Source organism: Dasypus novemcinctus, chromosome 27 (genome assembly GCF_030445035.2).
Source record: "Dasypus novemcinctus isolate mDasNov1 chromosome 27, mDasNov1.1.hap2, whole genome shotgun sequence".
Lineage (NCBI taxonomy): Eukaryota > Metazoa > Chordata > Mammalia > Cingulata > Dasypodidae > Dasypus > Dasypus novemcinctus.
This window is the reverse complement of record NC_080699.1, coordinates 17,554,524-17,566,893: the sequence shown is the minus strand read 5'-3', so window position 1 is coordinate 17,566,893 and position 12,370 is coordinate 17,554,524. Positions and strand designations below refer to the sequence as shown.

At 44.5% G+C, this 12,370-nt stretch overlaps 1 protein-coding gene and 1 pseudogene across 2 annotated transcripts in view; one reads left to right on the top strand and one right to left on the bottom strand.

Moving 5' to 3' along the window:
- Positions 1-2,338, bottom strand: part of SIK2 (salt inducible kinase 2) — a 169,070-nt gene extending 166,732 nt beyond the window's left edge. The window contains exon 1 of one of the 2 annotated variants that reach the window (XM_058289111.1): positions 1,818-2,338. In XM_058289111.1, the coding sequence (XP_058145094.1) occupies positions 1,818-1,952 (135 nt within the window). In that variant the 5' untranslated portion in view covers positions 1,953-2,338. The remainder of the gene's footprint in view (positions 1-1,817) is intronic. The other variant, XM_058289112.1, reaches the window with a different exon arrangement.
- LOC101412963 (UPF0488 protein C8orf33 homolog pseudogene) lies at positions 1,951-6,480 on the top strand (annotated as a pseudogene).
- Positions 6,481-12,370: the final 5,890 nt, after the last annotated feature.

Genomic DNA, 12,370 nt, shown 5'->3' with positions numbered 1-12,370 from the left:
TTAGACCTGATTAACAACAGTTGAGCCAAATAACTTGTTACTAATAACTCATAGGGGATGATGAAAAAAAAATTTTTGAAGAAATGGGCTTAGAATTCAACCACATAAAACAGTTCAGAGGTTCTAGAGAACCTCTGTAATGCACAATTTGTGTGATTTTTAGATGTTCATTAAGCACTGAGTCATATAAAAATACACATTTAAATACTTTACTTTAAATAATTTAAGGGAAAATGGCAAGGAATTAAGTCATGGTTCTGGAGGAAAAGAACTATTTTCTTCATTTAAAAAATGCTGAGATCAGACTGAGCTATGCAGATGAAGTAACTTCAATATTATCATATTACAGTTTTCACTACAAAGCTAATCTAGATTGCTAACACTGGTAAATTTACTGAGGAAAATTTGTGACTTTGGTCCTGATGGCTAAAAAAATTAAAGTCAGGTTTGCGATGCTTCAGGATCAGAAGGGGAAGGCAAAAACTGAAGTTGTACAATGATGTCTCTCCCTTCCTTTTGGAAACAGAGTCCTTCACACTAGCAAAACTTCTAAGTTAGAACAACAAGGGTTACAAAATTTACTCAAGTTCTCAACCGCCCTTTGCCTTACATAAGGCATTCTGAAAAAAAAGTCCTCTGGAGAGAGAACGTATATTAACTTTATTCCACATTCAAACGCTAGTGCAGCTGTACTAGTAAGAGAAAAAAAGCTGAATAAAGAAAAGGATGAAACTCCGGTAGCAACTACAATAAAGCAGAGTTCAAGAGTCAGAAACCCAAGATTTTATTCTAAACAATGGCTTTGTTTCTACCAAGGTATTTAATTTGCACGTCTTAAAATAGAGACCCTGAGGAGAGCAGCTTGAGGCAGTTGAAGGAAACCGGACGGGTTAGGTAAGAACAGAGATTGGTGAGAAAATATGTGCGGGGCCTTCGAATGTGCAATGGGTGTGTGTGTGTGTGTGTGTGTGTGTGTGTGTGTGCGTGCGTGCATATGTGCTGGATTCACCCTCAGGATGCAGCTGGGAGGGGGGACGTTAGGAGTAAAGAGCAAAATCTGATGTGGTTCAAAGACTGTGTTTTCATGGCCATTAGCACACCTGGTAAAGGGACAACAAGCCTAGCCAAGAAAGACCAACCCACCCACGGTGCAAATCTAGAGGTGACCATTTTAACCAGTTCTATTGTCTGGAATATTAGATGGAAATGCCCCAGGCACGAGATCAAGCTAGCCCCACACCAAATCCGAGAATCAGGCAAAGAGAGGGAGAGAAGATGGGCAGGGGTCGTCGGGCATTCCGGACCAAGGGATCCCTTTCTCGCGCGGGCAGGGGTCGCCGGGGCCGCGCGAGGCACCGTCCCCGGGAGCGCAGACGGTCGGTCCCCTCCTCGGGGCTGGCGACGTCTCTCACCGCGCAGCCCAGGAGCACGGAGACTTCCCCTCCCACTCCACCCCAAGCCGAAAGCAGGGAAGACGCGGAACTTGGGCCCCGGAGCGGAGGCCAGAGGGCAGGTCACCGCCTGGGTGGGGAGGTCTGGGTGGAATTTCGCGTGGCCCCTGGGGGTGGCGTGGGGGAATGCAAAGCCCCGGGGGCTCGGGTTTCCAGTCGACGACGCTCGGCTCCCGGCGACCGGGCCCCGAACCTTTTGGGGCTCACCGACCCCTTGCACCCCCCCGGGTCCCCACAGTCCCAGGCCCGCTCGCGTTAGCTAGTGCCCCGGCCTCTCGGGTCTCCTCAGGCGCACCCCTGCAGCCGCCCTTTTCGGTGAGCAGTTCTTCCCCCGACCCCGCTCCTTGGACGGTCCCCCAGCCGCACCTCCGTCTTGGTGATCCGGTGCCGCCCCAGCTTCACCACGGCGAAGTTGCCCTTGCCCAGCGTGCCCTCGATGTCGTAGAACCCCACCCGGACCGGCCCGCGCTGCAAGTGCCTCGGGCCATCCGCCATGACCATGCTGGGCCTCGCTGCTAGACACGGCGGGACTGGAGCGCGGGCGGGCGGGCGGGCGGGCGGGAAGACGAGCGGCGGGCTCGGCTGGGGCGACGGCCGCTCGGCTCGCTCCTCAGCTCCTTCCCTCCGGCTCCGCAGGGCCCAGCCAGGCGCGCGCGGCCGCTGACGTGCGCCGACGTCAGGGGGCCGGGGCAGGGGGCGGGGGCGGGGGCGGGACCGGGCCTCGATTGGTCACCATGGCGACCGGAGCACCTCCGACGTCGGCGGCGTGAGGCGCGCGGGGAGGGTTGCTGAGCGGCGCCGGGCCGGCCCAGCGCGTCCCTTCCGGACCCCGGCTCACCTCCTCTCTCGCCGCCACCTTACCGCTGCCTGGGGCGGGCTCGCCGCCCGGCCCGCCCCATTCCTCCGCCTCTCAGCGGAAGGGCAAGAGCGAGCCCTGGCGGGCCGTGCGGAGGGGTGCAGCGACCTGGATCCGGCCTCCGGGCTCCCTTCCCCGCCTACCGGAGAGCCTTCCCGCCAAAACCTCTCACCTATGAGTGCAGCGCGCCCTAAATTTAGCATCGGCAGAGAACTGTGGCTGAGCAATGCATTGCTCATAGGCTCCTTTCTTTGTGTACTTTTCTCATCTTGTTTCTATGTAATGCCTCCACATTTTGATGTCTCGGAGGAACCATTCAGACAGCAACACGATGGCTCATAGATTCCAAATGTCGGAGCAGAAGAGACCTTGCTGATCATTTATTCCACGGGGTTGGAGCCTAAATGATATTCGGTCTCAAGCCTGAGGTATATGCAAGTTTTGCTTATTTGAGCATGTTTCTGGGGAGATGGGACCTTTCTTCAGATTCCCAAACATGTTGGTGGCCCAGAAAAGGGTAAGAAATATTTACCTAATCCGATTTCTTTTCAGATGAGGAAGCAGGCTCAAAGGAAAGAAGATAATTGTTATGGTCATGCAGGTAAGAATAGAGCTAGGATTACAAATCACCACATCTGTCTTCCACATGGTGACCTAAGAAAACAGGAACGAAAGTATTTTAATGATTTGAAAGAACGACTTCCAGATCTTGGTTTCTAAATACCATTCTCTGCTAAAAGGACTTCTTGGAGAAAAGACGGATTCCAGGGTGGAGACAGGGAAAGTACAAAATTCCTTTGAAGAATCTGCCAGAAAACAAGATTTTCAAAGAATGTTGAAATGGTGAGGACTTGTCAAAAGGAAACAAGAGCCAGCTTGAAGGTACCCCCAGTTGCCTAATCTGGGACAGTCTGAGCATCAAGAATAAATAAGAGGGGGAAGCAGACTTGGCCCAGTGTTAGGGCGTCCGTCTACCACATGGGAGATCCGTGGTTCAAACCCCGGGCCTCCTTAACCGGTGTGGAGCTGGCCCATGAGCAGTACTGATGCGTGCAAGGAGTGCCGTGCCATGCAGGGGTGTCCCCCGCGTAGGGGAGCCCCATGTGCAAGGAGTGCGCCCCATAAGGAGAGCCGCCCAGCACGAAAGAAAGTTCAGTCTGCCCAAGAATGGCGCTGCCCACACGGAGAGCTGACACATCAAGGTGATGCAACAAAAAGAAACACAGATTCCCGTGCTGCCGACAACAACAGAAGCGGAAAAAGAAGAAGATGCAGCAAATAGGCACAGAACAGACAACTAGGGCGAGGGGGGGGAGGGGAGAGAAATAAATAAATAAATCTTTAAAAAATAAATAAAATAAAGAATGAATAAGAGGGAGGGGCAAGATGGCAACAGAGTAGGGTGCTCCACAAGTCAGCCTGCCCCATGTGCAGTTAGTAATCAGCCAGAGCTATCTAAATCACCTCTCTGGGGGGCCCAGGAGACCAGAAGAGTATCCTGCAACATCCTTTCAAGAACTGAAGGAGGAGACTGCCCATCTGCAGTGAATATTCGTAATTAGAGTACTCCAAACTGCGGAGAACAGTGCCCATCCCCTGCTGGCAGTGTAAGATGCCTTGGGAGCTATTCTCTGGCTGGAATGGGAAGCTCTATTTCCCAAAACAGGAGAGGAAGCAGGCACTAACTTGAGCTGCTGATTAGTAAATTTTGCTAGCTCAAGTCCTGTCCTAAGAACAGCTAAAGTCTGAACCTGTCCCAGTCAGAAAGAATACCATAGCCTCCATTTTAACTCTACCCCCAGCATGAAGGGAAACAGGGCTGATTGAAAAATCAGTGACAGTAGGGACTGGCTTCTTTCCACCCAGGGCAGTTTGCTACCATAGCTGGGACTCCAGCCCCACCTCCAGCAGGGAAGAAGCTGAGGGGACCTTTCCCAACCTCTCTGGGAAACTGTAGTCACTTTCAGCCTGAACAACTAGATATGACTCCATTGCCACCCCCTGATAGGATAGGAGGGGAGTGGTGTTTCCCTAGCCTCTCAGGGCAACTATAGGTGCTTTCAGCTGGCATGGACTAGATAGTTGGACACCCATGTCTCCATCCCCACCTCACCCCCATAAGGACACAAGGGGGGCAGTTTCCTCAGCCTTCCCTAGCAACTGCAGTTGCTTTTGACCTGCACAGACAAGACTGTTGCACATACCTGTAGCTCCATCCCCACTCCTGAAAGGAAGGGGGGTGTTGCTTTGTCAGTCTACCTGGGCAACTGCATTCAGTTTTGACCTGCTCAGCTTAGTTTACTGCCCACAACTGTGGCTCCAGGCAGGGGAGGACAGGTTGTGGAATGTCATCAGTCTCTCTGGGCAACCAACTGCAGAAAGTCTTGGCCTGCATGACTTGGATTACTGCACATACCTGTGCTCCATACCTACCCCAAGCAAGGGAGAAAGGTGGGAGAAGCTTTATCAGTTCCTGGGGCAGTGTGGACAGCTTCAGCCTCAATGGCTTACAGTACCAACTGCATCCTCAACTCCTACTCTGCAACCAGCAAGGGGGAAAGGAAAGGGGAAGAAAAAGAGCTGAAAAAAAAATTCAGATTGGCTAAACATGAGCCACTATGAATTTCCAAGTTAAGTTGAACCAAGTAAAGAGAGGCTGTAGCACAAAGCCAATCAAATAGAAAGCCCTAGGCTAAACAGAAAAACTGATCCCAGAATAAATTCATCAAGTAAATCAGATGCCAAGGCACCAACAAAAAATTATGATCCATACCAAGAAATAGGAAGATGTGGCCCAGGCAAAGGAACAAACTAAGCCTCCAGATGACATAAAGGAGTTAAGACAACTAATCATAGATGTTCAAACAAATTTCCTTAATAAATTTAATGAGATTAAGGCTATTTAGAAGAATTTGAAAGCACACAAAGAAAAACAGCAGATCTTATGGGAATGAAAGACACAATAAATGAAATTAAAAATACCCTGGAGGCATTTAGCAGCAGATTTAAAGAGGCAGAAGAAAGGATCTGTGAGCTTGAAGACAGTCTCTGAAAGTGAACATACAAAAGAACAGATAAAGAAAAGAATGGAAAAAATTGAACAGGGTATCAGGGAACTAAATGATGGCAAGAGACATGCAAACATACATGATCATAATGGAATAAAGCTGGAAGTCATCAACAGACAGAAAGCCAGTGCTAAATCACTGAGCTACATCGGCTCCCACATTGAATGTTAACGGATTAAATTTCCCAATCTGGCAGAATGGATAAGAAAATGAGTCATCTATATGCTGTCTACAAGAGACTCTTAGGCCCAAGGATACCAGTAGATGGAAAGTGAAAGGCTGGAAAAAGATATTCCACTCAGGTAGTAACAACAACAACCAAAAAAACAAAACAACTGGAGTAGCTATACTCATATCAGAAGAAATAGACTTTGAAAGCAAAGCTGGAGCCGCGCGGGGCGGTGAGCGGCGCATGGCAGTCCCTGGACACCCTGATCGGGAGACTTCGGCGGCCGCAGCCCCAGGTGCGGCCCGCGTGCCTCACACCGGCCCCCTGGCCTGGCTCTCAGCGCCCCGACTCTTTCCTCTGTAACATCATCCAGCGCATCTCTGCCCCGGGCACCCACCTGTAATGACGCTGTCCCCAGGGTGCTCCCCGTAGGCGATGACGGTGATGCAGCCTCTAAGAAGCAAAAGAAGAATAAGAAGAAAACCGGGAACGGGGCGTCTGTGGCAAATGGAGGCGGGAAGGCCTCAGAAAAGCTGGCCCCAGAGGAGCCCTAAGTGCTGAGGCCCAGGCGGGGCAGCTGGCCCAGGAACTGGCTTGGTGTGTGGAGCAGCTCCATCTGGATCTCAGGACCCAGAGACCCAGCCCAAAACAGAAAGAGCAGGCTACTGGAGCAATCTGGACCCTCGTCAGCAAAAGAACCCCCCTGCCCCAGAAGAGGCAGCTCATGCGTTCCTTATTTGGGGACTACAGGACTCAGATGGAAGCAGAATGGAGAGGGGCCCTGCAGGCTCTCAGGGCTGCAGCCCATTCATCCCAGGTGAAGCCTGTAAGACCACCAGAAAGAAGAGCCAATGCGTCTGCAGGCCTCACCCAGTGGGGGCAGTCAAGGCCATCCTGGACACTCCTGATGAAGAGTTCAGGTTCAATTTCTTTTAGCCCCCTTCCCAGGGTGATGTGGGAGGTTGTCTTAAAAGTACAGAGTCTTTCCAGGAGAGTTCTGTTGGTTTGATGTAGAGTTGGTTCACCCTCAGCTGATCACTGAACCTGACGTTATGTTAATGAGGATTAACTGTCCTTCCAGAGCCTTTCTGGTTGCCTGTATGCTTTCCCAGGCTCAGGCTACCCAGAACCAAAGTTAAGACCTGAAGGCACTAGCCTTGCAACAGTGGCTTGAAGCCTAAAGTTTAAGTTCAGAAAGAGAGACTAGCAGGTTGTTTAGGTGGGAAGAAAATTGTAAGGGAGGCATTTTTGAGATTTTTCCTAGAGTTACCACTCCCATGTGTTTGCCTTTCAGGAAGGTCCCTCTTAGCCCAGCTGTTACAATTTAGTGCCTATCTGCCTTTACTTAATGCAGAGTCTGGAATCCCCCTCACAGGGGACTGTCCCCACCTTCACTTGGTGGGCCCAGGTGAGCTATCCTGGCATCAGTTTTCACCCTGGTGTCCACACCAGGGAGTATCCCTATGGGCTGCAGGGCACCCACATCCTCTCAGAAAGAAATGTTGAGTGGGTCCTCTACTAGGAAATACATGGCTGGCCTGTGGAGTCTGGGGTTGGATGTGTCAAATAAAAGACAAAATTTAAGAATTAAAAAATAAATAAATAAATAAATAAATAAAAGCAAAGCTGTTATTAGAGACAAGTAAGGATATTATATATTACTAAAAGGAGCAATTCACCAGGAAGAAATAATAATTATTCATGTATATGCCCTTAACTAAGATGCCCCAAATTACAAGAAGAAAACACTGGCAAAACTGAAGGGAGAGGGGAGAGGAAGTAGCTCAGTGGTTGAGCACCTGCTTCCCATGTATGAGGCCCCGGTTCAATCCCCAGTACCTCCTAAAGAAGAAGAAGAAAAAAGAAAAACTGAAGGGAGAAATAGATGTATCTGCAGTAATCACTGGAGATGTCAATACACCACTTTCATCAATGGACAGAACATCTAGGCAGAGTATCAATAAAGAAACAGCTTGAATAATACGATAAATGAACTAAACCTGATAGACATATACAAAACATTGCACCCCAAAAACAACAGGATATACATTCTTCTCAAGTGTTCATGAATCTTTCTCCAGATAGACCATATGTTGGGTCACAAAAGGGATTTCAAGAAATTTTAAAAGATCGAAATTATATAAAGCACTTTATCATATCATAATGGAATAAAGCTGGAAGTCAACAACAGGCAGAAAAAGGAAAGATTCACAAATATATGGAGATTAAATATTACACACTCTTAAATAATCAGTGGGTCAAAGAAGAAATTGCAAGATAAATTAGTACATATCTTGAGATGAACTGGGAAAACCCAATTATCAAATTTATTTGGAAGGGGTCTTGAATAGCCAGAAACATCTTTAAAAGGAAGAATGAAGTTGGAAGACTTTGAGTTCTGGAGTTTAAATCATATTAACTAGCTACAGTGGTAAAAACAGCATGGCATAAAGACTGATATATAAACCACTGGGTCTGAACTGATGGTTCAGAAACACCTCCCATCTATTGTGAAGTGATTTTTCACAAGTCTGTCAAGTTCACCCAGCTGGGGTAGAGTAGTCTATTCAACAAATGGTGCTGGGGGAATTGGATATTCATAGCCAAAAGAAAGAAAAAGGACCCTATTTCACACCTTATACAAAAACTAACTAAAAATGGAGCAGAGATCTACATGTAAAAGCTAGAACCATAAAACTCCCCAAAGAAAATATAGGGAAACAGCTTTAAAACCTGGTGGTAGGTGGTGGATTCTTAAACCTTACACTGGAAGCATGAACAATGAAAGAAAAAGGGGATAAATGGAACCTCCTCAAACTTAAACACTTTTGTGCTTCAAAGGACTTTATCAAGAAGGCAGCCCTCTCAATGGGAGAAATATTTGGGAACCACATATCCAAATAAGGGTTTGATTTCCATGCTATATAAAGAGATCATACAACTCAATAATAAAAGGGTAAGCTATCCAATTTAAAAATGGGCAAAAGATTTAAATAGACATTTCTCCAAAGAAGTACAAATGACCAAAAAAGTACATGAAAAAAATGTTCAATATCACTAGCTATTAGGGAAATCCAAATCAAAGCTATAATGAGATATTTCACACCTCATAGAATGGCCATTATTAAATAACAAAGAAATAAGCCAGAAAACAACAAGTGCTGGAGAGGATGTGAGGAAATAGGAACACTCCTTCACTGTTAGTGGGAATGTAGAATGGTGCAGCCTCTGTGGAAGACAGTTTGGTGGTTCCTTAGGAAGCTAAATATAGAATCATATGATCTGGCAATCCCCCTAGTAGGAATAGATCCAGAAGAACTTAAAACGGGGACATGAATAGACATAGGCACACCAATGTTCACAGATGCGTTATTCACAATTGCCAAAAGATGGAAACAGCTCAAGTGTCCATCAATCAATGAACGGATAAACAAACTGTGGTATATACATACGATGGAATACTGTGCTGCTGTAAGAAGAAATGAAATTGGGACACGTGATAACATAGATGAACACTGAGGACATTACACTGAGTGAAATAAGCCAGAAACAAAAGGACAAATATTATATGGTCTTGCTAATATGAACTAAATAGGAAGAATAAAAACATGGAGTTAAAACCTAGAGTATAGATTCCTACGAGATAAGTTGAGGGCCAAAAATGTTACTGATGCTTAATGTATGTAGAATTTTTAATTAGCTTTTCTGTAAAAGTGTGGAAATGGATAGAGTTGCTGGTAATACATTATAGTGCGTTTAACTAACACGGCTGGTTTATAAATGGGATGTTGCTGAAAAGGGGTTAGTTTAGGGACATAAATGTCGGTTGTAAGAAAGCTAGAGAATAATCTAGGGACTGAATAACATAATGAACCTGGAGTTGGGTGAGAATTCTGGTTAATAATATAAATAAAAGAACGTTCACAACTTTTATAATAAAAATATATATAAATTTGAAAAAATGAACTGCATGTCATAGCGAGTAATAAGAATTTGAAGGAAAGAGAACTTAAGAAACTTCATTCACTGTGGGATCAAGAGTGTGATTTGTTCCTTGAATTGCACAATGTTCCTCTTTCATAGCCCACACCAGAATGTAAAGGCATAGAGTGAATGTTCATAAAACATTTTTAGCCATTTTAAATCTGCTATACACCTAATTTAAGCTGCTGACCTCACCCAAGCAGCCTCGTGTCTGGTTTCTCTTTTTTTCTTTAAAAAACAGCAAATGTGAAGCTCATGCCCCCTCTACTGGTCATGCCCATTTTCCCATAAAGTTCTTTATAAATAGGTATCCATCCATCCCTGTGAGTAAAGATAATCTGATGCTTATTTCTAGTGCCCCTGATTTTTTTTTTTTCCGGAATTGGCAGGAGAAAGAGAGAGGAGTTTATATTTTTTTGTGAAGAAGACAAAATGTCACCAAGAACCTGGCTTGTGGGCAATGCCACATGAAATTTATCTGAAAACCTGGGGAAGAATATTGTAGATGTGGAGATCAGCTTTAAAATCAGCATCTGCAGCCTTTGCTTTACATTTGAAAAAAAGTCCTCTATTTTAATTAACTCATCATCGAATTCAATTTATTAGATACTCCCTGAGACCTCTGTCTTATTGAGTATGTGTCTATCTCCTATTCCCCTAATTGGTGCTCTCTTCTACCTTTGTTTACATGTCAAAGATCTTCATCAGAGTAAAACGGGACCTCTGAGGGCAAAGATCACATCTAATTTTCTGGCAGGTTCAGCCCCCTGGCCCCAAAAAGTGCACAGCGCTTGGTAAATAACAATTACGCTACTTAGCTACTCCCTCACACTGTCATGTTTAAGAACAGAAAACATTCTCATCCAGTAGCCCAAGGAAATCCAAATTAAAAGGAACAAAGAAGCTGCTGACCACTCACCAGAAGACTAAATATAGTAATTTTGTGTGTGTACCCATAATCACTGCTTGGCCAGAAATTTTTCAGTATATGGTGACTCCAAGATTTAATGATCAGATTCAGAAAACCATCCATGACAACACCTCCCCTTTATCTCCACCTGCGGAAACGCCAAATCCTTAAACCCTGATGAGGGCTGAACAGTAATGGCTCTTTTGGTCTCTTTAACTTACGTAATCTTTAACCATGACTCCCTGACAAATACTGAAGTCAAAACTCTGAGCTTCAAGAAGCTAAACGTGGGGCAGCAGGTTTCTGTGGACAGAGAGCAGGGTTCTGGTTCTGTGGGCAGAGAGCAGGGTTCTCCATCACGTTGTAGCTAGGTAACCATTGTGGAGTCACCTCAATTTAGTTTGAGCCTCAGTTTCTTATTGTAAAGGGGTAATAATCATGTCTGCTTTATTTACGACTTTACTGGGTAGGGAGATAATTGCGGGAAAGCAATTTGTAAACACTTTGATCTTAGGTTCTCCTCTGACTCAGCATACCCTCCCTGGGGAGAGGGGGTGGGGACACACCCACCCCTCTTACTTCCATTTTGCATCAATATACTGAAGATTTCTGGCTGCCATCAGACTAGACATCCATAAATTATTAAAGATCACGGGTCCCCTCTGTCACCGCGCCTTCAGCACTGGCACAGCATGGCCATATGCCTAAATACCCATTCTTGGACCTAAAATGGTTTAGGACCCAGGAAAACAGTTTTCCACTTCTCTGGTCCAATGTCTTCAAAACAAAAGCTGGCGGCATCAGAATGCTCTGAAGGGTTCCTGGGTTGTGCCCTTGCCAGTGACGGAGTCCAATGCTGCTTTGAAGTGTGAAGAGCAAAAGTGATCAAAGTGCTTAGATAAGAGGAAAGACAAATTAATCAATACATCAAATCTCTTTCAACAAGAATGCAATGGATTTTTCCATCACCAAGTATTTTTCCCCAATAATGCTGTGTGGGCTTTTTTTTTTTTTTTTGGCTTCTTTTGTGCACATAGATGAGAGTTGTATTCACAACAGTTGCACATGGTGGCCAAAGAATATTTAGCAATATTTAATCCATATCCTTCTGAAACTGTATCTACAAAGGTCTAACTAAAACATGCATGAAGAATCATACCAGTTCTTTATGTTGGCAACTAGATGGACAATGAATTCTAAATTAGAAATAGCTTTATTTTTATAAAAATGTAATAATATCTGATTAACTTTACAAAAAGTAATGTCAGATTTTAAAGTTTTAATTTAAAATATTGATATTTATTAATTTTAATTTGTATTTTCCTTTCAATTTTAACGATACTTTTCAATATTTTAAAGTATAACATTTTTGTCAACATATGCAAAATAATTTTGCCGTTTTAATTTTTACATTTAGTTTTTATGAAAATATAAATTTATTTCATTTTTTATGAAAATATAAATTTATATAGTTTGAATACAATTACATTAAAATTTTAATCTTTTATATCATTACTATTGATAAAACACAAACTATAGGAAAATCTTGACTATGACAGCTTTATTAGTGATTTTGCTAAAATATATGCAAGAAAAATACTAATAGGTGCTCTGCAAATATCAATTTAGTAGATAAAATGCATGGTATTTTTAAATGGTAAACCATCTTTTAGAGTATGAGTTCTACTCTCAGGGTAATAGAAATCTGTTATATATGTAATTTCTCAAATGGGGATATGAGAGATGTGCCACAAATGGGTTGGGGCGACTTCTTAAATCCTTTGTTAAACATATCGTATCCTTGGAATATCAATTTTCCCTTTTAAACTTCTATTTATATTATGAAAAACAGAGTAGGTTGTGACTGCAGGACAAGAGGTGTTCAGATTATTTGCCTAGGAAGGGAGTAAAACAAAGAGTCCTTAAAAAAAA